General features: G+C 34.7%; 1 protein-coding gene and 1 long non-coding RNA gene across 7 annotated transcripts in view; one reads left to right on the top strand and one right to left on the bottom strand.

Moving 5' to 3' along the window:
- LOC115210780 (multiple C2 and transmembrane domain-containing protein 1) overlaps positions 1 to 24,802 on the top strand; it is a 357,832-nt gene that overhangs the window by 320,301 nt on the left and 12,729 nt on the right. For all 6 annotated transcript variants that reach the window (XM_029779505.2, XM_029779504.2, XM_029779503.2 and 3 more), the window contains 11 exons: positions 4,765 to 4,941; positions 6,486 to 6,616; positions 10,866 to 11,052; positions 14,091 to 14,145; positions 17,194 to 17,335; positions 17,472 to 17,574; positions 19,154 to 19,255; positions 20,079 to 20,153; positions 22,386 to 22,505; positions 23,253 to 23,378; positions 24,729 to 24,776. In XM_029779505.2, the coding sequence (XP_029635365.1) occupies positions 4,765 to 4,941; positions 6,486 to 6,616; positions 10,866 to 11,052; positions 14,091 to 14,145; positions 17,194 to 17,335; positions 17,472 to 17,574; positions 19,154 to 19,255; positions 20,079 to 20,153; positions 22,386 to 22,505; positions 23,253 to 23,378; positions 24,729 to 24,776 (1,266 nt within the window). The remainder of the gene's footprint in view (positions 1 to 4,764; positions 4,942 to 6,485; positions 6,617 to 10,865; positions 11,053 to 14,090; positions 14,146 to 17,193; positions 17,336 to 17,471; positions 17,575 to 19,153; positions 19,256 to 20,078; positions 20,154 to 22,385; positions 22,506 to 23,252; positions 23,379 to 24,728; positions 24,777 to 24,802) is intronic.
- Positions 1,602 to 14,229, bottom strand: LOC118762858. Its single transcript, XR_004998602.1, has 3 exons — positions 14,203 to 14,229; positions 13,903 to 13,908; positions 1,602 to 1,751 (listed from the first exon to the last, which is right to left on the bottom strand). It is a non-coding gene; the product is annotated as an uncharacterized LOC118762858 (long non-coding RNA).

Raw genomic sequence — 24,802 nt, 5'->3', positions numbered from 1 at the left:
CCAGCGCGGAAGCCAGCCAAGGCAACGCTGGCAACGGCCATGTTCAGATGGTGCTTTTTATGTGCCACCGGCACAGAAGCCAGTCGGGGCAGCGCTGGCATCGGCCACGTTCGGATGGTGCTTATTATGTGCTACCAGCACAGAAGCCAGTCGAGGCGGTGCTAGCAACGGCTGCCTCTACATATTAAAATATTGTTATCATCATCATTTATAGTAATGGACAAGAGATCCCAGATACCCAACAATTTATTAGTCCTCTGTTTGGACAACTCCTAACAACCTATTCCGTATTATTACACTTTCACCCAATATATCATCACCCGGTATCATCATCAATTTAATCCTTTAGCATTTAAACTGGTTGTATCCGACCCAAATCTTTTATTTGTTTTATGTTCAAGCTGATTAGTTCTGACCTCTGAAACCTACCTTACAATTGCATACTTGAAATCTTGAAGTTACAACATAATACAAAATTAATTCAATACAATATGAATAAATAAGCATTATATTTGACAGAGTAATCTGAATGTTAAACAATTAATATACACTTTACTGTGCTTGCGTAGATTGGAGAGAATTTTGTTGAGACAGATTTTCTATGAGTGGATGCTTTTCCTATCACCAACCCATATTTGTTTCCAAGCATAGCTGGACATGTTTTCTCCATGGAAGACTGGAAACGAGAGACACTGTTTGTCTGACAGTGATGTTTGTTAATAATTATTGTGCGATGTTGAGACAGGGAGACGCAAACACACACACACAGATGTACACATGCATGCACACACACACACACACATATATATATTATGAATATGAAATCTACCAATAGGTATGCATGTACTTGCATATGTGTACATATGTTGTATGTATGTATGTGTGTGTGTATATATATGTGGGGAAGTCAAAAATTATCCACACTTTCGCCATAACATCTCTTTATTATAGTCACACTGCCATCCACACATGTGTCCTTATAGTTGGTACTATTGTGGTCATGTGATCGAACTTCGATCATGTGACCACAATAGTACCAACAATGAGTATGCATGCATGGAAGGCAGTAAGACAATAATAAAGGTATGTTATGACGAAAGTGCAGATAATTTTTGATTTCTCCTTATATATATATATGTGTGTGTGTGTGTGTATACATATATATATCATGCCAGTATGGAAGGCAGATGTTAAACCATGTTCATGATGATGATACACACACACACACACACAAATATCCACTAAATTATTAGAATGTCAGAAAACTGCTGAGTAGTATTTGTTCTGGGTTTTTACATCTGAGTTTAAATCCTGCTATGGTTAACATTGCTTTTCATCCATCTGGAGTTAATAAAAAAATATACTAGTCAACTAACCCCACCCACTATGCAAAACATGTTGCTGACCTTGTACCAGTACTAGAAACAATTTTTTATTTTCTTCTTTCAATTTTGTTTACATTTTTTACCGAGTGTCTTTCCAGCACCTAGGGTAAAGTAACTCACTCTGTACATTGATCGGCCATTGAAATATGCACGGCAGATTGTTCATTTACAAATTTAAGTTATGTGAAAAAGAAAGAAAAGAAGAAAAACATTATTATTATAAATATTATTGAGTGAGAGAGCAGTGCATGCCATCAAAGTGACACTGGGGTAAAATATACAAAGCTTAGTATACCCATTATGACTACCCGTCTGATAAGGCTACACTAGGTGCATGCATCACAATGACGTGTGCAACATGGTGATCTCATATCAAGATAAACAGCACATGACTTTGCATGTGGGGCCCAGTTAGAATTTGCTTCAGGTTGAGTAGCCCATCCAGCTCAAAAGGTCCCTGAATAAGGGTTGTTTAAGGATGTTGAAAGAACCACCCATGTTTCCAAAGGTGACTTATTCAAATCCAAAGAATTCCTCTCAACACATAGCTATGATGCTCCCCCACTACTTCTGCTCGTGATCAGAGATGCACATATCGTCAGCCACCCAACTGGTTACGGTCAAACAACTGACAAGCAAATCTGTGGTATTGAGCAGAATATTTGCTGTAGGCCATCTTTTATACCAAGACAAAACGATGAACATGATAACACTTCCAATCAGTTAAGCTCAGAAGCCACGAGAGCCATTGCCTGATACTGCATCAGGGCATTATTATCATCATCATCATCATCATCATTATTATTATGTTCTTCTAAATTATTCAAGAGAAACCCCTTGAAAGTTTATTCATTTTATTTTATCTAGTTTTCTTATTTCTCTCATTATGGTGAAAATTTTCAAAAAGAAGCTCTTATTCAGAACTCCTTTGACTTGAACTTGGCTACTTGTCAAACCAATCTTTATCCAACTTCCTTCATGATCATTTTTAACTGATTAGATCTGTGGTTTCTGCCAAAGATCTAATCACATCTGAATACAGACTGGCAAAGGTAGAAAGGAACCTTGGCTTAGCAAAACAGTTTATAAATCTTTGCTTTATTGTTAGAATTTATTAACATAACTTTTTTTTTTTTTTTCAGATTAATATCTTTGGCCATTCATTCACTTACTCTAAAACTAATTTTCCTTGTTTCTTACACATTTAAATATTTATTTCTTTAAATATACAAGGAAAACTTAATAATTTTACATGTTAATGTTTTGGCAAAATTTCAGTATTTTTTTCTTTTATGTTTAACCTTTTTTAAATAATGTGCAACATATGCAATGTAAATTGGTTTATAAACACAGATTTTATTCTCAGCTGAACTATTTTTCTTCACTGGCTCAATGTATATGAGATTTAGTCATGCCAACAACTTAGGGGAGGTGTTTTCTCTGCCAGGTTAACTTTTATTTAACAAACTTTATAATGATAAAGACTTCAGCAACGACCCAGTTATCAGTCAAGGTTTATAAACACTTATGTAAACAATCATGTAAATAAATGTATTATTCTGGTATTGGTTAAGTTAATATTGAAAATAATGAATTCTTTTTAACTCAGCCAAAGAACTTAAATACCGTAAATCCTCAAGTATAATCCACATTTTTTTCCCAAAATTTAAAGATCAAAATCCCTAGTGCGTACTATATACGTGGTTAAAAATGAAAATTATTTTCTAAGCAATGTCCGAGTCTCTATTTGTTGTCTGGAAATGTTTATTCAGACGCATTTTGTGATGTCGGGTGCAAAAATACCCTAAGCTAAGCCAGAAAGCAATGAAGTCATAAAAGAATCATCCATAACTTGCAGGAAGCAACATTTATTAAACGTTATTACTGTTATTTCTTTATTTTCTGCAAACAAAATGCACAAAAAAGCTACACGTTTGCATTATGTTATATATACAATAATAATAAAGGATGTTACCGTATACATTTTTACAAGCCAAGGATGTTATATAGACCTCCTTGACTTAAGTTAGAGAAGGGGTGCATATATTATACACAAAGTTTAGGTTTTTCAGAGGTACAGCCCCCTAAAAATCACCTGCATATTATACTCAAGGGCAGACTATACTCGAGGATTTACAGTACATAAGAGTAGTGTTAATAGATCGGAGTATTGCAATAAGTGTAAATGATATAAATGCTGGAAAAGTTTTTTGAGCAATGCAGGTGAAGAGTTCAGTAAAATATGTGAGATTATGTCAATAAATGAAAACAAAGAGAAAAGATGTTCTTATTTTACATAGGCTGTTTAATGGTTCTATAATATTTCAGGTAAGAATCTCCTTTTCAAACAGAAGAAAGTAAATAAAGTGCTTGATGAAATATGTTACCAGCAGGCCCTTCTAGTGTATTCTCTACATACATACTTGAAAGTCATTGAAAATTTGTAATATTCAGAGTCTTTCTTACACTACTAAAAAAGAAATGAAACAGTTTTAACTGTGAATCAAAACTTGCCAAATCCATAATACCTGATACAAGGGCAAACCTACAAATCTTTTAAAGGTTTCAGAAAAATCAGCATTGTCCAGTTAACCCTTTTGACATCAGCTGTCTAAGACTTCCAGTGGTTCTAGGTTACAAACATACTATTTTAAAGTGGTCTTCTATCAAAATTCCATGCTAATTTATGTTCCAAACACTCTCTTAATACTATCTAAATCATTTCACCAAATTCTTAATTATTTTCAAAATAAAATTGAAACAAAGGCCGCTATGCCAACGAAAATATGGTAATAAAAGGTTTAAAGGTCTGTAATTCAAAATGTATCATTTAATGACATTTTAATTACACTTCATTAAAAGAATCTTAGTCAGACAGGATATATAATATTTTGTGACAACTGTGAGAATTTACTTGTGGTACTTGAGACTCTGCTAAAGTTCATCTGCATGTTCATCACTATCTATCTCCAATCACCATCACTCAAAAGAGGAGAAATATATATATTTGTTTTGTAGTGAGTCACACTTTGTAGTGTCACTTATTAATCATTTGAGGACATGGAAAATAAACTGTCAAATATATGCATCAAGTCAACTACTTAGGTTTTTAAAAGGTTTGTTAGTGAATGCACTCGTAAAATTGTCTGTCTCACTCCTATCTGTTTTGCTTTCCTCTATCAATAAGTACTTTCATGCAATATGAGAAAAAAAGGGTTGATAGAGTGATTCACCATTACCATCATTTAACATTCAAGTTGTTAACTAATGAAAACACAACACAGATGATAAAGGCAATTAGGTTCCCAAACTGACCTTCTTTTATATTATCCCGGAATTATTTAACCTGTTTTTTTTTATTTTGTCGTTGTTCTTGTAGTTCTATCGAAGAAGCACTAAACTAACAGAAACTGCTCGTAAGATGAAGATGCAAATTTGGAGCAGTGTAGTGACTGTTGTGTTGGTTGAAGGAAAAAATCTGTTGCCAATGGATGACAATGGCTTCAGTGACCCCTACGTCAAATTTCGTTTAGGAAATGAAAAATATAAGAGCAAAGTAAGTATCTTATCACTTAACCCTTTTGTTACCAACCCGGCCAAAACCAGCTCTGGCTCTGTAGTACAAATGTCTTGTTTTCATAAGTTTTGCATCAAAATATACCACCAAACCTTAGTCGCAGTTTATATTCCTAATACTAGCTTAATGATAACTAAGTTATTTTACTAAATTCTTTGTTATATTTAAAGTAATTGAAAGAAACACAGAACATCTCAAAATAAATACAGTAACAAAAGGGTTAAAATACATTTTTTATGTTCACAAATTCAAATGTTTATGGAAAAATTCTTCTCTGTCCAAGATTTTATTCTTTTAGTGTTAGGTTGCATCCTTAATTATGTTTGTGTGTATCAATTTAGATGAACAAGATGTACACTTGATTTATTACATTCATCTGGTGACTGGTTTTATAAGAGAAAACATGGTGGTCACTGTCACAATTTAGCAAACTCCCTATTAATGATATTTAAGCAATAACCAAGACTCCTCCTTCATTTCTTTTGCAAGCACCATTTTGATTGGTCCATTTGTTTTACTTTAATAATGGGTGACAAAAAATATATTCTGTATTCAGTGACATCATAGAAATAATAATAAAAATTCAACTAAAATCATATTTAATTCATTTTGTATTTATTTCCAAGTCAATAAAAATCATAAATTTCTAATTCATATCCAATATATGTGATTGCTAGTTCATGGGTTCGATTCCCAGACCAGGCAATGTGTTGTTGTGTTCTTGAGCAAAACACTTCATTTCATGTTGCCTCACTCTCACTTTCAATCAGGAGTTGGGGGTGAATGTTGGTCTGTTTACCGAGTCAATGGGATAACATCATTTGAAGGTTAAAACAAAGCAAAGCACACTGTGACCAGCGAAGTGTAACAGCACTGGATAGTCTGGTAGCTCACGTGAAATATGTGTGTGTGCATATATATATATTCTTTTATTCTATTACTTGTTTCAGTCATTTGACTGCGGCCATGCTGGAGCACCGCCTTTAGTTGAGCAAATCAACCCCAGGACTTATTCTTTGTAAGCCTAGTACTTATTCTATCAGTCTCTTTTGCCGAACCACTAAGTTATGGGGACGTAAACACACCAGCATCAGATGTCAAGCAATGTTGGGGGAGGGGGGGGCGAACACAGACACATACACACACATATATACAGCAGGCTTCTTTCAGTTTCCGTCTACCAAATCCACTCACAAGGCTTTGGTCGGCCCGAGGCTATAGTAGAAGACACTTGCCCAAGGTGCCACACAGTGGTTGGTAAGCAAGCTACTTACCACACAGCCACTCCTGTCACTATAGTGACAAATAAAGAATGTAGTGAGTAAATTGTTTTACAATTTACTATTGTTTCATCATAGTTCAATGCAATCAGTTTACAGTTTTGTCTTATAGATGTGCTTAATATCGTAAACACCAGGCTTATATACCCCAATAAAATTATCATATATATATATATATATATATATATATATATAGTCTAAATTCCTTGAAGTATTTGTTTCACTTATCTAATTTTCTTTCAGTTTAAACCAAACACATTAAATCCTCGCTGGTTAGAACAATTCGATTTGAGAATGTATGATGACCAAACAAAGTGTCTTGAATTAACAGTGTATGACCATGATGTTGCTGGAAAAGATGATTTCATGGGAAGGTATAAAGATATTTTTTTCTGTCTTTATTAAGATTTTGATCTTTTACAAGATGGTATCAAAATGTTTCTGAACTAGTTATGTTTAATAAAAAAAGTAACTTATTTACGTAAGTTTTAACATCATCTCCTTCAAAATAGTCACCTTTCACAGCACTACACCAGTCCCAGCTTTCCTACTACTCTTGGGATCCAGCCTGGAAGTTTTTTTTCTGTAATAGTACACTCTAGGTCTCAACAACAGTGTTAAAATGGCAATTTTTAAGCTGCATTTTTACCTTGGAAAAGAGGTAGAAGCCTTCAGGTGCTAAATCTGGCGAATAAGACAGGTGTTGCTTTTGGTGCATTTTTGTCGTGAAGGATCCAATTCTTCATGCTCCATGGATCCAGTTGCTTTTGCTAAATGTCCTTCCTTAAATGCTTCAGAACATCGAACATCACAATAGAACTCTCGATTGACAGTCTGGCCCTGGAGTACAAATTCTCGATTTACAATACCACATTTCTGAGGATGATGCTCATAGTAATTTTTCCAGCGATGTTCTTCTGCTTTTGAAGCACCCATGGCAGTCGAAACATTGTGTACAACCTATTGCTTTGTCACTGTAAGCTTGCCAAAACATGCTTAATGTCTCTATAGCAGACTTACCAAGTTTAATGCAAAACTTGATCACAAATTTCACAACTTGTGAAGTAAACACACTGATGTCACTTGGAACACTGCCTCATAAAGATCACTACCACCAGCTCTCTCTGCACCCAGAACTCTGTTGGTGTACTAGAGAACTTGTCTGAGAACTTTTTGATACCACCTCATACAACTTAATCATAATGCATGTTGATTAATGAAAAAATACAAGTGCTATAATAATTAGGATGCTCAGAATAATAGGGTAGACTAAAGACTAAATGAGACATGAGAAGATATAAACTGGCAAAAGCATGACCATGTGGTTAAGAAATTTTGTTTTTCAGTCATGTGATACTAAAGTCAATCTCTCTGAGTAGACTCTTATATCTCTGGGTTGTTGAAAACCTGGATAATGGAATTTGGTTGCTGCAAACCGTGCGGAAGTTGCATAGGAGAATCAGTAGAGTCTCAGTTATATTTTGAGTTCAAATTTTGAGAATCAGAAGTCGCTGTGCAGAAGTTGAGTCTTAGTCAAAGCATTTTATATTTGGTTATATTTTGAGTTCAAATCATTGAATCACCAGTGCCTTTCTTCCTTTCAAGGTCAATAAAATAAGGACTCACTCTCTACCAAATCTAAGTATATTGGTCAGTCAGGGTACCCTGCTGCTTGTGGGGTTTTCTGAATAGTTACACCTAACAAAAAATACTGTCAATTTTTTTAGTGATGCAACCCACCTGACGATGAACCATGTCTCATGTTGCCTGCTTCTCAAAAAAAAAATGTTTCCCATGTTTGATATAGATATTGGTTTCAAATGTTTTGCACAAGGCCAGCAATTTCAGGGAAGGGGTAAATCAATTATATCAACCCCGAAAGGATGAAAGGCAAAGTTGACCCTGGCAGAATTTGAACTCAGAACATAAAGATGGATGAAATACTGCTAAGCATTTTGCCTGGTGTGCTAACGATTCTACCAGCTTGCCACCTTTGATGTAAATGTTAGACTATCTTGACTAAATGTTAGATGATCTTGACTATGTTTTTATAATGATTGAAGTAACGTACAAAGCCATTGTATCTCTTTTTTTTTTCATTATTTTCTTATCATTATCATTGTTTTTATTACTATTTTCCCTAATATTTTCACAACAAACATAATCTGCTACATCTCTTACAATTTACCTTTATCTGTTATCTCATTCTTCTGTCTATTTCTTCTTACTTAAAAACCAGTTTCTAATTTCTTTGTTCCAGGATTATTTGTTTAATGTTTTCTTCCATTCTGATCATCCCTGACCAGTAACCTATTTATATGATATATAAATCCAATCACCCCCCCCCCATCTTCTCTCTCTTATTGTCACTTGACAAAGTACATTGAGATAGTTTCCCTTGCGTAGACCAGATATCTAAAGATTGTTTACAATACAATCAGATAAGTGTGTAGCTTTGCCTGTAATCTAAGATGACTGTTCAATTAGAATTGTTGTTGCCAGGCACATTAACAGTGTTTCAGTCACTTTCACTCACTTCATCTTTCTCTCTGATTTAGAATTCATTAATCTTACCATTCTATCTCTTCTGTATCACTTAAACCTCGATAAAGTCTACAATAAATCTCTGGTGTTCTTCATATTTTACTTCCCACACAGTAGAAATATGATACCTTTTCTATTTAGCTATTTTGCTCATTAAAAAATAAAAGAGAACCTTGGAACATTTCCCAAATTTATTTGTTGATTTTATTCGAGAAGCAGAGGAAAAACAAAGTTTTGTCTTTCCCAAGGTCATTGACGAAGGAGATATCTGTTCCTGTTGAAGAGACCTGCATACCTGACCATTTCATGAGAGATTGTATCATATGACAGCCATTCTATGCATTTTTATCTCAAACTGCTGCAGACGCTTTGTTGCAGCTTTATGCAAAATAGTGACTTCGAAGCTGGTTGCTAAACTCTGTATATATACATCAACCGATTGATGTCATTAGTGCCCAACCACTCTGTAATTGGCCTTTCATACAAGTTAATAATACACATTCAATTTATCATAATTAAGCTAGTGTTAGCATATCTAATCTAGTGAGAATTAAATACCTAATTAGAAATAATTATAAAGAAAAGTCAATATTAACTCAATGATTCATATTACACTGCGTAACAAAATTAAAATTTTTTTTTTGTGTTTGGTCAGTAAGTGTTATTTCCCCTTTGCTCTTATCTAGAAATCAAAGGAAATGATAACTATTCCCTGCAAACTTTGCTTTTGTGACCTGCACAACAATGTTTTGAAACTGACCTATTTTCCATTACATTTCAGACAGATTCAGTGCTGAATTGCTGAAGCAGAAATATTGTTATGGCAAACATTCTGTTCAATACCACAGATTTGCCTGTCTGTTGTTTGTCATTAACCACTTGAGCGTATTCCTTAGTAGTTGACAATATGTGCATCTCTGATGATGAGCGAGAATAGTAGGGAAGCATCATAGCCATGTATTAAGAGGGATTCTTTGGGGTTTGAATAAATGTAACTAAAACAATATTTGAAGGAAATATTAACCAATTTTCATACTTTTAATGGGTAAGCAAATAGGAATTAACAGTTACTACCCAAAGACAAAGACTGTGTTAGACAGTGTTATTCTAGTTATTTCTACAAGTATGGGAAACAACTCTAGATGTGTTTCAGTTTTATGAGACCTTCTCAGCAAAGCGTAGACTTCATCTCGTACCTCTTCTCTTATCGCTTCTTCAGGTAGGGCAGCAATTTACTGAGGAACTCCAATGAGAACAAAACATGTCCTCATTGTCTTCTTTACTTGCTGAAATCAGGTTAAAATAATATTAATCACTGAGCTAAGTGTTGTCTTTCTTCACTGAATAACTGTGTCTAATTAGATATTTAATGTTTTCTATATTAAATCTATTAACACTAACTTAACTTGTTTTTACATGCTGACAGCATATAAACTCCAGATGTAAAAAAATTTATGTATAATTTATTGTTTACAGAAACCTGATGGAAATTATATTAAGTGTCTGCAATAGTGATTATGCAACATAAAACCTACCACTTCGAATTTTACTGGTTACTCGTCCCAACATTCTTGTAATAGCTCCTATTTTCACCAAACTTTTCAGTTTCACTTTCTCTCTTGCTTTCTCTTTGTCAGTCTAGCTGTGATTAGAAATACCAATCCCAACAAAATTTGATTGGACTCATTATTTTTAATAAAACGTCAATGCTGAAACCCAATACTTTCTGTCCTTATTACATTATTGAAACTGTTCTTGTTTTAAAGCAACTTGGTTAATAGTAACATGCATGTCCTGTTTTCAAAGCACTTTCTGCAACAGCATACAAATCTTTCATTTCACAGAAACCTTTTAGTCCATAACTAGTATAGGTAAATGTGTACAAAGCTGTCAGAATTTATTTGAAGGAAATTTCTATGGAATATATGAAATTCCTTCAAGTAAACTGAAGTTTACTAGTATCTCAAAATCTAAAAGATTATATTTCTAGATAAGTCTTAGTTTAAATGGGGCACTTTTTTGTGTTGGCTCTGTGTTGTTTTTTTTTTTATTATTATTACTGTTTTCAATTTTCTTTAGGGCTACCATAGATCTGTCTAACATCAAGAATGAAGAAACACATGTAATTGAACAACAGCTTGAGGATGGAGCAGGCATGGTTAAAATTCTTTTAACAATCAGTGGAACATCAGGCAGCGAAACTATATCTGACTTAGCAAATTACACTCCAAACCCAAGAGAAAGGGAAGAAATTGTACAAAATTATGTGAGTTGTGATGATTTTTCTTTTTTATGGCCAACATTTGAAGTGAGCCATTGCCTTTTTTATGCCCAACATTACTGGGTGGCAATAGGGACACCCATTCCCAGTTATAGAGTTGACACTGATTGTTGTATGATGAGTTATACCTCAGAGCATCTCATTTCCCTGTGTTGTACTGCTTCTTTGTATTTCTACCAACCAAATATTTTCAAGCATTTTCCAGGGCATTCCTGTGAGCTGCTTAATTGTAAATATCAAGAAACACTAATTAATGCACATCATCTAGCAGCTACTTTAGGAACAAAAAATTTGCTCTATAGTTTGATTCACCATACAACATGATTTTAAAAACTAGTTTGAAAACATTTGTTGTATAGCTTGAAGGCAAGGAACAGATGTATTAAAAACATGTCTAATGCTATAAAGAGCCATAATGCAAAAATACTGCATGCAATTGAACATATATTTAAGGGAATTCATTTACAGTTGCAAAAACATTTGTTCCTTAAAATGTAAATTTTTTGAGATGACCAATGTACACTGGGCTGATATTGCCACCAGCAATATATCACCACTCTAACTAAGGCCTAACAATCACTTCTTGAAATAACATATGCATCAGCACAACAGCTCATCCTGTTATTATTACATGGAAAACATCACAACACTTTCAAAGCATATTTGGAAGTTGAGAGACAAAAAAAAAACAAAATAGAGAGAGATCACCAGCATCTTGTGAGCAGTGTTAGATAAGTTACTGGCATTTAAGAATGAAATTATATAGCTTCTGCCTCACAGAGAATCTTCAAAAAATCTAGATTAAAAGGAGAAACTAATTTTGATTTCTAACACATGCTCAAAGTCTTCCTTGAGAATTTCAAAGATTCACCACCACTAACGTATCACAAATAACAATCATTTCTACTATAATCATTTTACTTTCAAACAAACTGACCTATTGCTGACCAACTGAATAAAACCATGGTCTGGGTATATTATTCCTCTTTATTTCACATGAATTAACACATGCAAGTATATTTTTAAAGCACTACAAATAACACTAGTGGCTGTTATCAAATAAAAGACTCAAGGTGTAATAAAACACTGAGAATAAGTATTTATTTATATACTATTATCACTCATAATACAGTTTCATTCTGCTGTATTTATTAAGTGTTTGATATATTCAGCAAATTGAAATGACTGCTGTTTATCACTGCTCATTAAAATCAATCAATCAATGGACTAATGAGTATATGTCAGTTAGTGTGTTGAAGTGTTGACTAGAACTCTGGTACAGTTTGAGCTCCCTGATGTCATCCACAGTCGGAGTATATTTCTGTTGGATCTACTTCAGGAATGCCACAGGGTTGGTTGAAATAATAATAATAATTTCTTAAGTAACTGGAAGATGGATTTCGCATTAATCCTTATTTTGTACAATGGTCATTTCATCCCACCCACAAAGGACAATAGCAGGATGGGTCGAAACAACCGTTGTACAAAATGAAGATTAATACCAAATCCATCTTCTGGTTAGTTAAGAAATTATTACACACACACACACACACACACACCACACACACACACACACACACACACACACACCACACACACACACACACACCACACACACACACACACACACCACACACACACACACACACACACACAGAGCAAATAAGTGACAAGGATGTCCAGGTATTAGTGCATTACAACCTTTAAGCCACCCCTGCCCCTCCTCTTTCTGGTTATCACCTCAGTTTTATATCGTTATCTTACTAGCATCTTCTGAGACATATTCTTTTATGTAGGTATGGCAGATTTTATGGTCATAGTGAAATAGGGGTACATACACACACAAATACATACATACATACATACATACATACATACATACATACATACATACATATGAGACAGTGGACAAATGAAAGAAAGCGCCACTCAACACAAATGGTAAGATTTACATATATTTTTAATAACAGTGAGACTTATTTCCATATGAATTAAAGTTTCTTGGGTGTGTAGGATGTGTCCCTCTCATCAGATAGCAGAAGAGTGAGAGATCTGGGAGAAGTTCATATATATATATATATATATGTGTGTGTATATATATACATAATTTAAAGAAAATGAAAATAGTATCAAGGCTGGACAAGCCTATCAGTTCATTTGAATTATTTTAATGGTGAAGTAAGCAAAAATAGAAAATAAAAATAATAGTGTCTTACAGCTGTTTCTGGGATATCCCAGGTAATGGATCAATGTGTTGATCCACAATTGCCTATAGAGGGTATTCCATCATCAGAGACAAAATATAAAGGTTACCGGTGACCTAAACTCTTCTCATATATATATAATATATATATATATATATATATATATATATATATATATATATGTGTGTGTGTGTGTGTGTGTCTGTATATATATATATATATATCAGGAGTAAAATAACAGCAACATTAATATAGGTGGTTGCAGGCCTATAATAGCATTCTACAGCTATAGAATTAAAATTATATCGATCATAAGGACATATGTCTACCTGCTAGAAATGAGAGCTAAAACCCTCATTTGAACCATCAAATATTTGGTGGTTTAAATAAGGATTTTAGCTCTCATTTCTAGCAGGTAGACGTATGCGTACATCCTCATGATTGATATGTGTGTGTATGTTCAAAAACAGCGTACACTCACTCACATATACATGCACACACCAGAGAGAGAGAGGGAGGGATTAAATTAAAAATTTATTAATTGTGTTAGTTTATTTTTTTGATGAAGAATTGGTGTAGCTATCCAGACCCCTATTTTTCATTTTGTCTGAGAGAAAATAAAGCTGCCAACATTGATCTCAGCAATTTAATTGAAGTAACTGGGATGATGCATCAATACAAAATGGTTTAAGGATTAAATAAAATTGTTTGAATTCTTAGATTTTAATTACAGCCTTTCTTTATTTTATATTTATTTTGACTTGTTTGAGGAAAACTAGGAAAGTTATATAATTATTTTTACTGATTTGTATTTACTAGGGCTTGCTGAAATCTCTGAGTAATTTAAAAGATGTTGGATGGCTCCAAGTGAAAGGCAAGTTGTTTTTGATTGTTTTTTTAAATTGTCCTTTCTCATCATTGTCATTATTACTGCTATTATTATTATTATTATTATTATCATTGTCATTATCATTATTATCATTATTATTATTATTTTGACATTCACTTTTCCATGCTTACATATGTCAGATGGAATTTGTGGAACCAGACAAACTTTTCAAGTGAAATAATGTTTCCTCATGGAAAATTTGAAGCAAAGGGCACTGCTTCTATGACAGTGATACCCATTTACAACTATCATATATTGTCAAAATAAGGAAATTTGGGTGCATATGCACACACACACACACACTCTCTTACACAACAGGCTTCTTTCAATTTCACTCTCCCAAATCCACTCACAAAGCTTTGCTTGGCCCAAAGTACCACACAGTGGGATTGAACCCAATCCCACACACTTATCACTGTTAGATAATAAGAGGACCCATTGTGCATAAATATATGTGCAGGTGGGTGCAGGCATGCTGTGTGGTAAGAAGTTCTCTTTGCAACCATGTGGTTTCAGTTTCAATTCCACTACGTGGCACTTTGGACAAATGCCTACCATAGCTTTGGGTTGATTAATGCCTCGTACATGAAATTTGGTTGGCAGGAACTGCACAGAAGCCTGGTATGTGTGTGTTAGTGCATCTGGCACTTGTGTACTGAGATCAAAGGCAGGCTGACAGTGGATAAAAACTTTGTATGCGACAGATGTACTTCTTTTCAATGTTTTTTAAAACTTCGTAGAAGTAGTTGACAGCTTCCGTTACCGAGGCAATGTAATTATCTGTGAAAGGATGCTCTAAATAAATAGTTGCCAGAATAAAAACAGGGTTGGAAAAGTTCAGGGAACTATTTCCTCTGCTAGTATCTAGGGGATTTTTTTTTTCTCTCAAGCAAAGAGTAGATTGTATGTTGCTAGCATAGAAAGTGCAGTGCTGTGACATGGTCAAAAAGTAAAGAATACAGAGGATGTGTGAAGACTGAAGAGAAATGAAATAAGAATGCTCTGCTGGATGAGTAATGTTAGTGTGAATGAATGACATGGTAGAGATAAGCTGTAAGATAAACTGAATATAAGAGGAATCAGATGCAGTGTGTAAGAGAGATGACAGTATTGGTATGGACATGTGATGATGGGTAAAAAAGAAGTGCCAGAATATCCAAGTGGAAGAAAATTGTGGAAAAGGAAGGCCAAAGAAGATATGGGCAGAAAGTGGTGAAAGCTGATCTCCAGATGCTCTTTGTGGTGGACCTCACAAAGGATCATCATCATCATCATCATCATCATTGTTTAACGTCCGATTTCCATGCTAGCATGGGTTGGACAGTTTGACTGAGGAGTGGCAAACCAGATGGCTGCGCCCGACTCTAATCTGATCTGGCAGAGTTTCTACAGCTGGATGCCCTTCCTAACGCCAACCACTCCGAGAGTGTAGTGGGTGCTTTTACGTGCCACCAACACGAGGGCCAGTCAGGCGGTACTGGCAATGGCCATGCTCAAATGGTGCTTTTTATGTGCCACCCGCACAGGAGCCAGTCCAGCGGCACTGGCAACGACCTCGTTCGAATATTTTTTCATGTGCCACCAGCACAAGTGCCAGTAAGGAGATGCAGGTAACAATCATGCTCGAAAGGTGTTTTTTATGTGCCACTGGCACGAAGGTCAGCTTGTTGCTCTGGCAACAATCACACTAGTATGGTACTCTTAGTACCCCACTAGCACGGATGCTAGTCATCGAATTTGATTTCAATTTCACTTGCCTCAACAGGTCTTTGCAAGCAGAGTTTAGTGTTCAATGAAGGAAAGGTACGAATATAGCAAAAAAATACAACTAAGTATGAGATACTGTGTTGGAAAGGATCTGTCTGACTCATGCAAGTATGGGATAGGGATGTATAAATGATGATATGCATGTATGTATTTGTGCATAACTGTGTGAACCAGTTTAAATGCTTTATGGTATCCTTAAAAGGAATGTGCCATATTCCTTATAAAATGCACATTTTTAAAAGAAATCACCCAGGGTCCTATATGTGAAGCCTAAGACTACCCCTGGTTCTATGATACAGACTTCCTGTTTTAAAGTGGTCTAAATTAAAACCTCCCCTCAAAATTTCCTGTTAATTTATGTTCCTAAGACTAACATTAATGACAAAGTTATTTTACTAAATTCTTCCTTATTTTCAAAATTAGCTGAAAGGTAGTGTATTTCAACAGAAATATAACAAGACGGTTAAATATTAAATGCTTTGATGCACTAAAAACTGTTTTCCTTTTTTCCTGAATATGCTCTGCTGGGTATCCAATATGCCCATGTGTCTTTTATGTCATCAAATACAGTAAAGGAAGAGAGTTAATCATTTGATTCTGAGACCCGACTTCGGTCACAACACTGACCATTGGATTGCACCTAGAAAGTTACCCTCCCAGGCACAAGTCCGGGCAAGATTGTTTGTGGAAGACCAGCAGTTGCCCATACATACCGGCTTCCTTTCTCCATGCCACCAATGTTATCCAAGGGAAAGGCAAAGGGGCCGATACAGCTTGGCACCAGTGACATCACAACTCATTTCTACAGCTGAGTGAACTGGAGCAATGTGAAATAAAATGTCTTGTTCAAGAACACAACACGCAGCTTGGTCCAGGATTCGAGCTCACAACCTCATGATCATAAGATTGACGCTCTAACCACTGAGCCATGCGCCTTCACTAATCATTTGATAGAGATTGATAAAATAGGTACCAAACTAAATACTAAGGTTTGTAGACTTGGCTAAAAGACACCATAGAAGTTGGTGCCCCTGAATGATCATAGTCAGTGACTGAAACCAGTAAGTGAATAAAGAATAAAAGAGTGATGAGGGTCGTAGAAATGAGTAAGGAGAAAAATGTTAAATCATAATATTTGAAGTTATGTCCTGGTTGCTTTTGCATCTTACATATATTTCATTTTCTACCAAGCAAAGAAAGGCTTAAACTGTACTTTATTTATGAATAATAATGTATATATACATTTTTTTCTTTTCACTTATCTAGTATTTAAAGCTCAAGGTTTACTCTCTGCTGATATTGGTGGGAAAAGTGATCCGTTTTGTGTTGTTGAATTAGTAAATTCTCGACTACAAACACAAACTGAATATAAAACACTCAATCCCCAATGGAACAAGATCTTCACATTGTAAGTAACAACTGATTCCTATTGATCTTCAATATTCTCAACCTTGAATGTACTTTTTTAAATATTGATGATATAATGATAATGGATTCTTGTTTTATAGAAATCCTAAATTCATAACTTTTCTCTTTTATTTCAGTAACATTAAAGATTTACATTCTGTATTAGAAGTAACAGTTTTTGATGAAGACAGAGATAAAAAAGTCGAATTTCTTGGAAAAGTAGGCATTCCTCTATTAAAAGTAAGATCAATTTTATTGATTATTAACTTAGTTCTTCCTCATTCTTCATCCCTTTTAATTAATTATGTGATTAAGTTTATCATTTAGCTTAGATCATTCATGGGTTAGAATACACTTTTTATTTTCCATTTACTATATCTGCTAGTGTATAAGATGTACCTCTAACACAAAAGGATATTTTGTGGCAAAGAACAATTTTATTATGTTTCATCAAACATTTATTGATATATTTTAGCCCTTCACATTTAAACTGGCCTAATTATTGTGCCTAGCCTAGTGACTCATTCTCATCCAGATGCCTATTTAATGACACTCAGTCTCCCAGCCATAATATGGCCTCATTAGATTCAAGGAAATTTTTTGATACATTTAGAAACAAAAAAAGTGCTTCATATATCACTGGCAAATACAGTATATAGAAGTACCAGTAGTTTCATAGGTATTGTAATTAAAAATGAACAGATAAAAATTTGGCTATTCAATTTCTTTGAAAGGGAAGGTGCAATGGCTCAGTGGTTAGGGCAGCAGACCCACAGTCGGAGGATCGCGGTTTCGATTCCCAGACCAGGCATTGTGTGTGTTTATTGAACGAAAACACCAAAAACTCCACAAGGCTCTGGCAGGGGGTGGTGGCGACCCCTGTTGTATTCTTTCGCCCCAACTTTCTCTCACTCTTTCTTCCTGTTTCTTGGGTAACGCTGCGATGGACCAGCGTCCCGTCCAGCTGGGGGTAACACATACGCCATAGAAACCGGGAAACCGGGCCCATGAACCTGGCTAGTCCTGAAAAGGGCGTATAAATAAAAAGAAAATTTCTTTGAAAACCTATTACTGAAAATAAATATTTTCATAATACTTAGGAAACAGTAAAATGAATTTGATCTGAATTGATTCTAGTCATTATAGTTCAGTCATTTGAATGGTTCTGTTGTATTTCATAAATAATATTCTGTGATGATAAATGCAAAATACTACTGTGGATGTTGACTTTGTTCCTAAATTTACTTGAATCCTTTTGTAAGTATTAATTAATGATTTGGTTGAATTACTTTGACAAAAAGGTTCTTTCCTTTATAAATTCATAATGCAGTATTTTTGAGTTGTTTATAATCCCAGTTTCCACAATTTCATTGAATGATGTAAAAAATCTTCGATTGAAGTCTTGATTTCTTCATTTTGAGTTTTCAGAAAGCAAAAAAAAAAAAAATCTCTCTTTTTTTTTTTGTCTTTTAGTTAGATGATACAAAGCAAGAATATTTCATACTGTACATACTCACCATTCTTACCATAATTTGAAATGTTTTTTGGAGGATATTTTACCAATTTTTTTCATGTGTCTCTTGGTTAATTTTGTTCAGTTGGTTCCGGTGAATGGAAGCAAGAGTTCTAGAAGAGAAAAATAAATATAAAAATATTTAAAATAAAACTGTGTCAGTCTTCTTGCAGATTTATGACAATGATTGTTAGGCTTTGTATATTTAATTATTTTAATCACAAATAAACATTATAACACTTATCTTTTCATGACATTTCATCTATTATTTGTCTTATATATATAATTTTGCTGTTATTTTTACAGATCAAACCAGGAGAGAGAAAATGGTATGCCTTAAAAGATAAAAAATTAATACGGAAGAAGAAAGGGAAAATATTAATAGAAATGGATATTATATTTAACCATGTAAGCTTTTTATTGAAATATTTTCCATCTATCAATGGCCTAGTAGACAAGAGCAATATTCTTAGTCTAGAAATAAAGGTTTGTAATTCAAATCCAGTCTAAGTATTATGAATATATTCAGGAAAAGGCACCTGAAGATGGTTAGAGATCAAATTGAAACGTAGTGTAAATGTAAATATTTTTTTTTAAATGATAAGGTTAATAGTAAAAAATATAATTTTGTATACATTTTACAATTTATTTGCCAGCCTCGCCTCGCCCTCGTGCCGGTGGCACATAAAAAGCACCATCCGTTCGTGGCCGTTTGCCAGCTCTGTCTGGCACCTGTGCGGGTGGCACGTAAAAAGCACCCACTACACTCTCGGAGTGGTTGGCGTTAGGAAGGGCATCCAGCCGTAGAAACACTGCCCGATCTGACTGGGCCTGATGAAGCCTTCTGGCTTCACAGACCCCAGTAGAACCGTCCAACCCATGCTAGCATGGAAAACGGACGCTAAATGATGATGATGATGATGATGATGATATATCAGTAAATACTTTCATAAAAAATTTCTTTATAACTTGCCCCATCTCAGTTCAATTCATTTTAATGCTAGTGTCTGCAGCAAATTGAAAAGTATTATTTGATGAACCCTTTGTGAAAATAGACGTGGAATATCATCATAATAATAAGTATACATTAAACGATTTAATAAGAATGACAACACATTGTATTATAGATGTTGTTTTAGATGATGTTAAAATGTTGATGATAACAGTTACATATTGTGTGTAGAAAAATTTTGGATTAAATTTAAGGTTACTAATCTAATTTTATTTACAGATAAAAGCAGCAATTCGTACTGTGAATCCCAAAGAAGATAAATATATGCAAGCTGAACAAAAATTCAAAATTTCAGTATGTTGAATTCTTATTTTTATTATCTGCATGTACGGTGAATGTATAAAGTTTTGATTAAAGAAAAAATTTCACCAAAAATTATGGAACTTCTGGCTTGCTAGCTTTGGTTCATTATTCAAACCATATCACAATTTGTTTATTATAACTTTGTCTACTGAGGCTGATTAGTATATCTATTTATCGAAATCGAAATCAAATTTGATGACTGGCATCCATGCTAGTGGAGTGCTAAGAGTATCATCCGAGCATGATCATTGCCAGAGCAACAAACTGGCTTCCGTGCCGGTGGTACGTAAAAAGCACCATTCAGGCGTGATCGTTACCTGCGTCACCTTACTGGCACTTGTGCTGGTGGCACATGAAAAAACATTTGAGCGAGGTCATTGCCAGTGCTGCTGGACTGGCCCCTGTGCAGGTGGCACATAAAAAGCACCATTTGAGCATGGCCGTTGCCAGTACTGCTTGACTGGCCCTCGTGCCTGTGGCACATAAAAGCACCCACTACACTCTCAGAGTAGTTGGCATTAGGAAGGGCATCCAGCTGTAGAAACTCTGCCAGATCAGATTGGAGTCTGATGCAGCCATCTGGTTTGCCAGACCTCAGTTAAATCATCCAACCCATGCCATCATGGAAAGCAGACGTTAAACAATGATGATGATGATTTATGCCTTATAGCATAGTTGAATGAATGACATAGTTTAAAACAATGGAAGAGAATTGTCTATCAGTTTAGTTGTGAGGATAATTTTCAGCGTAAATTTTCTAGACTAATCAATTTACTGTCTACTAAATAATCCTTTAATTTTAAATCTAAAAGGGTTGCCTTTCATGAAATATTGTATGAACACACATTTTCATCTCATAATGAATAATTACAATACTAGACTGTTGGTTCAAAATATATGAGTTGCAAGCTTGCTACAGGTATCACCTTTCGTCTATGTGCAGGTATGGCTGTGTGGTTAAGAAGTTAGTTTCTCAACGACATGGTTTGGGGTTCAGTTCTGTTGTGTGATGCTTAGGGCAAATGTTTTTTATTATAACACCAGGCCAGCTAAAGGACAAAAGATTTGTGTATGGTTGAGTACATAGTAAAAAAGCTGAAAGAAATCTGTTATGTGTGTGTTGGTATTATCATTTCTTTGTCCTGTTATCGCATGATAGTTGTGTGTAATTAATTAATAAAAAAAATTTTTGATTTAAAAACATTTCCTTCATTATTTTGTGTCATTACTGCTTTTTAATAAGGAATATTTAATGAAATTTAACGAAAATATTTAATGAAACTGATAAAGAACCATGAATAAATTTTTAGTCATGTTATACTGATATATTCGGAACATTTAACGTGAAATATATGCTTCATGGAACCTAGTTACTGCGTTGATATTTGGCCAGAAATTTGTATGAATTAGAGTAAAGTCAAAATTGTCAGACAAATGAAACCATTCTAGGCAATAAGTGCACTCTAGTATTGAGTGTCTCTATTACAATGGTTTCATGGAAAGTGTGTGCTTATCCTTAACTAGCAGTATAGCCCAGCGTTGCTTGGGTTTGTTTTCTTTTCGACCCTTTAGAATTGGAATTTTTGAAAACTAAAAATTTTGCATTATGTAGCTTGTTATTCTCTTTAAGTGAATGTTTTTCTGGTTGAAATACACTGAAAAATTATGACATAGCAGTCAAAAAATCGTAAAAAATAGGAATTTTCATAGAAAAAAAGCACCTTTTTGATGTAAATAATTTTTGGTGTTAACATGGTCCAATTTGAATTTTATCTTCTACGGAATGAAGAGCAAGCCTTCTTCTATCATACACTCAATTTTGGTCAACTTGCACTACAGGGTCTCGGAGGAGATAGTGTTAGTTGAAGGCTACTAAACTTGCCACACACAGACAACTTCAGCTTTATATATAAAGATTGGCTCACCAATTGGCCTGCTAGCATTGCATATTTACTAGGTATATACCAACAATGTGACAAGGCATTTTCAGTTTCCATATTGTATATTTCAGTTAAACTTTTTAAATCAAGTTGTATTCAAGTTGGAAAACAGCTTGCTTATAATTCAGTTCCTTTAATACTGAAACTCATTTCGTGTGTTTATCAACTCCTTAGATAAGCACATAGACTCTCCAGGGAGCAATATTGACCCCTTTTCTGACTCTTGCTCTTGTTCTGTTTAGTGGTCATTAATTAGCTTTATGTTTCTGTTTCCCATTTGTAGGTAATGAAGAGAAATATCAACCGAGTCTCTCAGATTGTATCTTCTTTTGTTGAAACGGGAAAATTTATTCAGAGTTGTTTTGACTACGAGTCTAAACCACGGAGTATCACTGCCTTTATTGTAAGTATTATTTTTTTAATAAGCTCCTTCATTTATGGGTGAATTTTAACAATCATTTTCTGTTTTAATCTACCATAAATCCTCGAGTATAATCTGCACTTTTTCCCAAAATCTAAAGGTCAAAATCCCTAGCGTGTACTATATACGAGGTTAAAAATGAAAATTATTTTCTAAGCAATGTCTGAGTCTTTATTTGCTGTCCGGCAATGTTTATTCAGACACATTTTATGATGTTGGGCATGAAAATACCTTAAGCTAAGCCTGAAAGCAATGAAGTCATAAAAGAATCATCCATAATTTGCAGTAAGCAACATTTATTAAACGTTATTTCTGTTATTTCTTTATTTTCTGCAAACAAAATGCACAAAAAAGCTACACGTTTGCATTATGTTATATACAATAATGTTAAAGGACGTTACCGTATACATTTTTACAAACCAATCAAACTGCCTAACCTATGTCAGCATGGAAAACGGATGCTAGATGATGATGATGATGATGATGATGACAACGAGAGAGAGAGAGAGAAACTGAGAGGAGAAAGTTGTTAATTTAAATAATTTTATAACAGGACATTTGTATCAGCAAACCAGGGCCAGTCTTGTGTAGGATGGTATCACAAGTGTTAAAATTTCAAATTATGCTTACTTCTTTTTCACTGACATTATTTTATGTATCTGATATGGATGTGGAATCTAAAACCATATTTAATCTTTCTTTTTTTTTTTCTTTATAATATATTCACAGGTTTACGTTATGGTTGTATGGAACTTTGAACTATATATGCTACCTGTTACACTACTCATTATATTTATCAAAAATTTAATTATTGCTATGGTTATGGACAATTTTGTTAAAGAACCATCTTCAGAAGTAAGTAACCATTTTCTGCATATTTCCAATAATTTGTTTTATTTACTTGTACATATGTCTGAGGCTGTGGCATGGCAGAATTGGTAGAGCAATCAACAAAATACCTTGCAGCAATTCATTGTCATTGTCATTTAACGTCCGCTTTCCATGCTGGCATGGGTTGGACAGTTTGACTGAGAATTGGTGAGCCAGAAGGCTGCACCAGGCTCCAATCTGATCTGGCAAAGTTTCCACAGCTGGATGCCCTTCCTAATGCCAAACCACTCTGAGAGTGTAGTGGGTGCTTTACTTGCCACTGGCAAGAGGACCGGTCAGGCGGTTCTGGCAACAACCACGCTCAAAAGGTGTGTTTTACGTGCTACCTGCATGGGAGCCAGTCTGACAGCACTGGCAATGACCACACTCAAATGCTGTCTTTAATGTGCCACCGGCACATGTGTCAGTAAGGCAATGCTCAAATCCTGCTCTTTATGTGCCACCAGCACAGGAGCCAACCCGTGGCCCTGGCAACAATCATGCTCGGATGTGCTTTTAACATTCCACTGGCACATTCCAATCAGGCAGTACTGTCATCAGTGATTTTGATTTTGACTTCACTTGCCCCAACAGGTCTTCGCAAGCAAAGTTTATTGTCCAATGAACGAGGGATACTCATAAGTGGGCTGGCTACACCAACTGGCATAGGCTATGGTCTCACTTGACTTTTTGGGTCTTCTCAAGCACAGCATATCTCCAAAGTTCTTGGTCACTAGTCATTTCCTCGGTAAGGCCCAATGTTCAAAGGTCGTGCTTCACCACCTCATCCCATGTCTTCCTGGGTCTACCTCTTCCATAGGCTCCCTCAACTGTTTGGGTGTGACACTTTTTCACACAGCTGACCTTATTCATTCACAAGATATGACCAAACCAGTGCAGTCGTCTCTTTTGAACACCATGTCCTATTTAGTTATGGTAATTTGTGTTCTGTGTTAAATCGACTTTGCTTTTTATCATTCCATGGTCGTTAAAATAAAATATCAATTAAATTTTCCTATAAAGCATCCTAAATGTGAATGGAATTATGGATTCTTATTTATAAGATTATAATTTTTTAAACTATTAGTCTCATTATTTTTCAGATATGAATTTTTGTTTTAAATATTTTCTTCTCTCCTACATTTTGTTCAATTTGGTTGTCCAATCATTGCCAGGTGTTTTATTTCCATTATGCATAAAACTTTTGATCAAACCTAATCTAGGTGTAAATGGTAAAATATTTTTTTTATCTTTAAAACAGGTGAAACCAAGAAAGATGGATTAATATTTCTTTAATCATATTTTCATGTATTTCCCTGTTTTTGTATTTTTCAGGACTATGTAGATGATGATGAAGAAGAAGAGGAGGAGGATAAAGAAAAGGTTCGTCACTTGAAATGTTTTTGTTT

The sequence above is a fragment of the Octopus sinensis genome, linkage group LG4, assembly GCF_006345805.1.
Source record: "Octopus sinensis linkage group LG4, ASM634580v1, whole genome shotgun sequence".
Lineage (NCBI taxonomy): Eukaryota > Metazoa > Mollusca > Cephalopoda > Octopoda > Octopodidae > Octopus > Octopus sinensis.
This window is presented reverse-complemented; position numbering and strand designations above follow the sequence as displayed.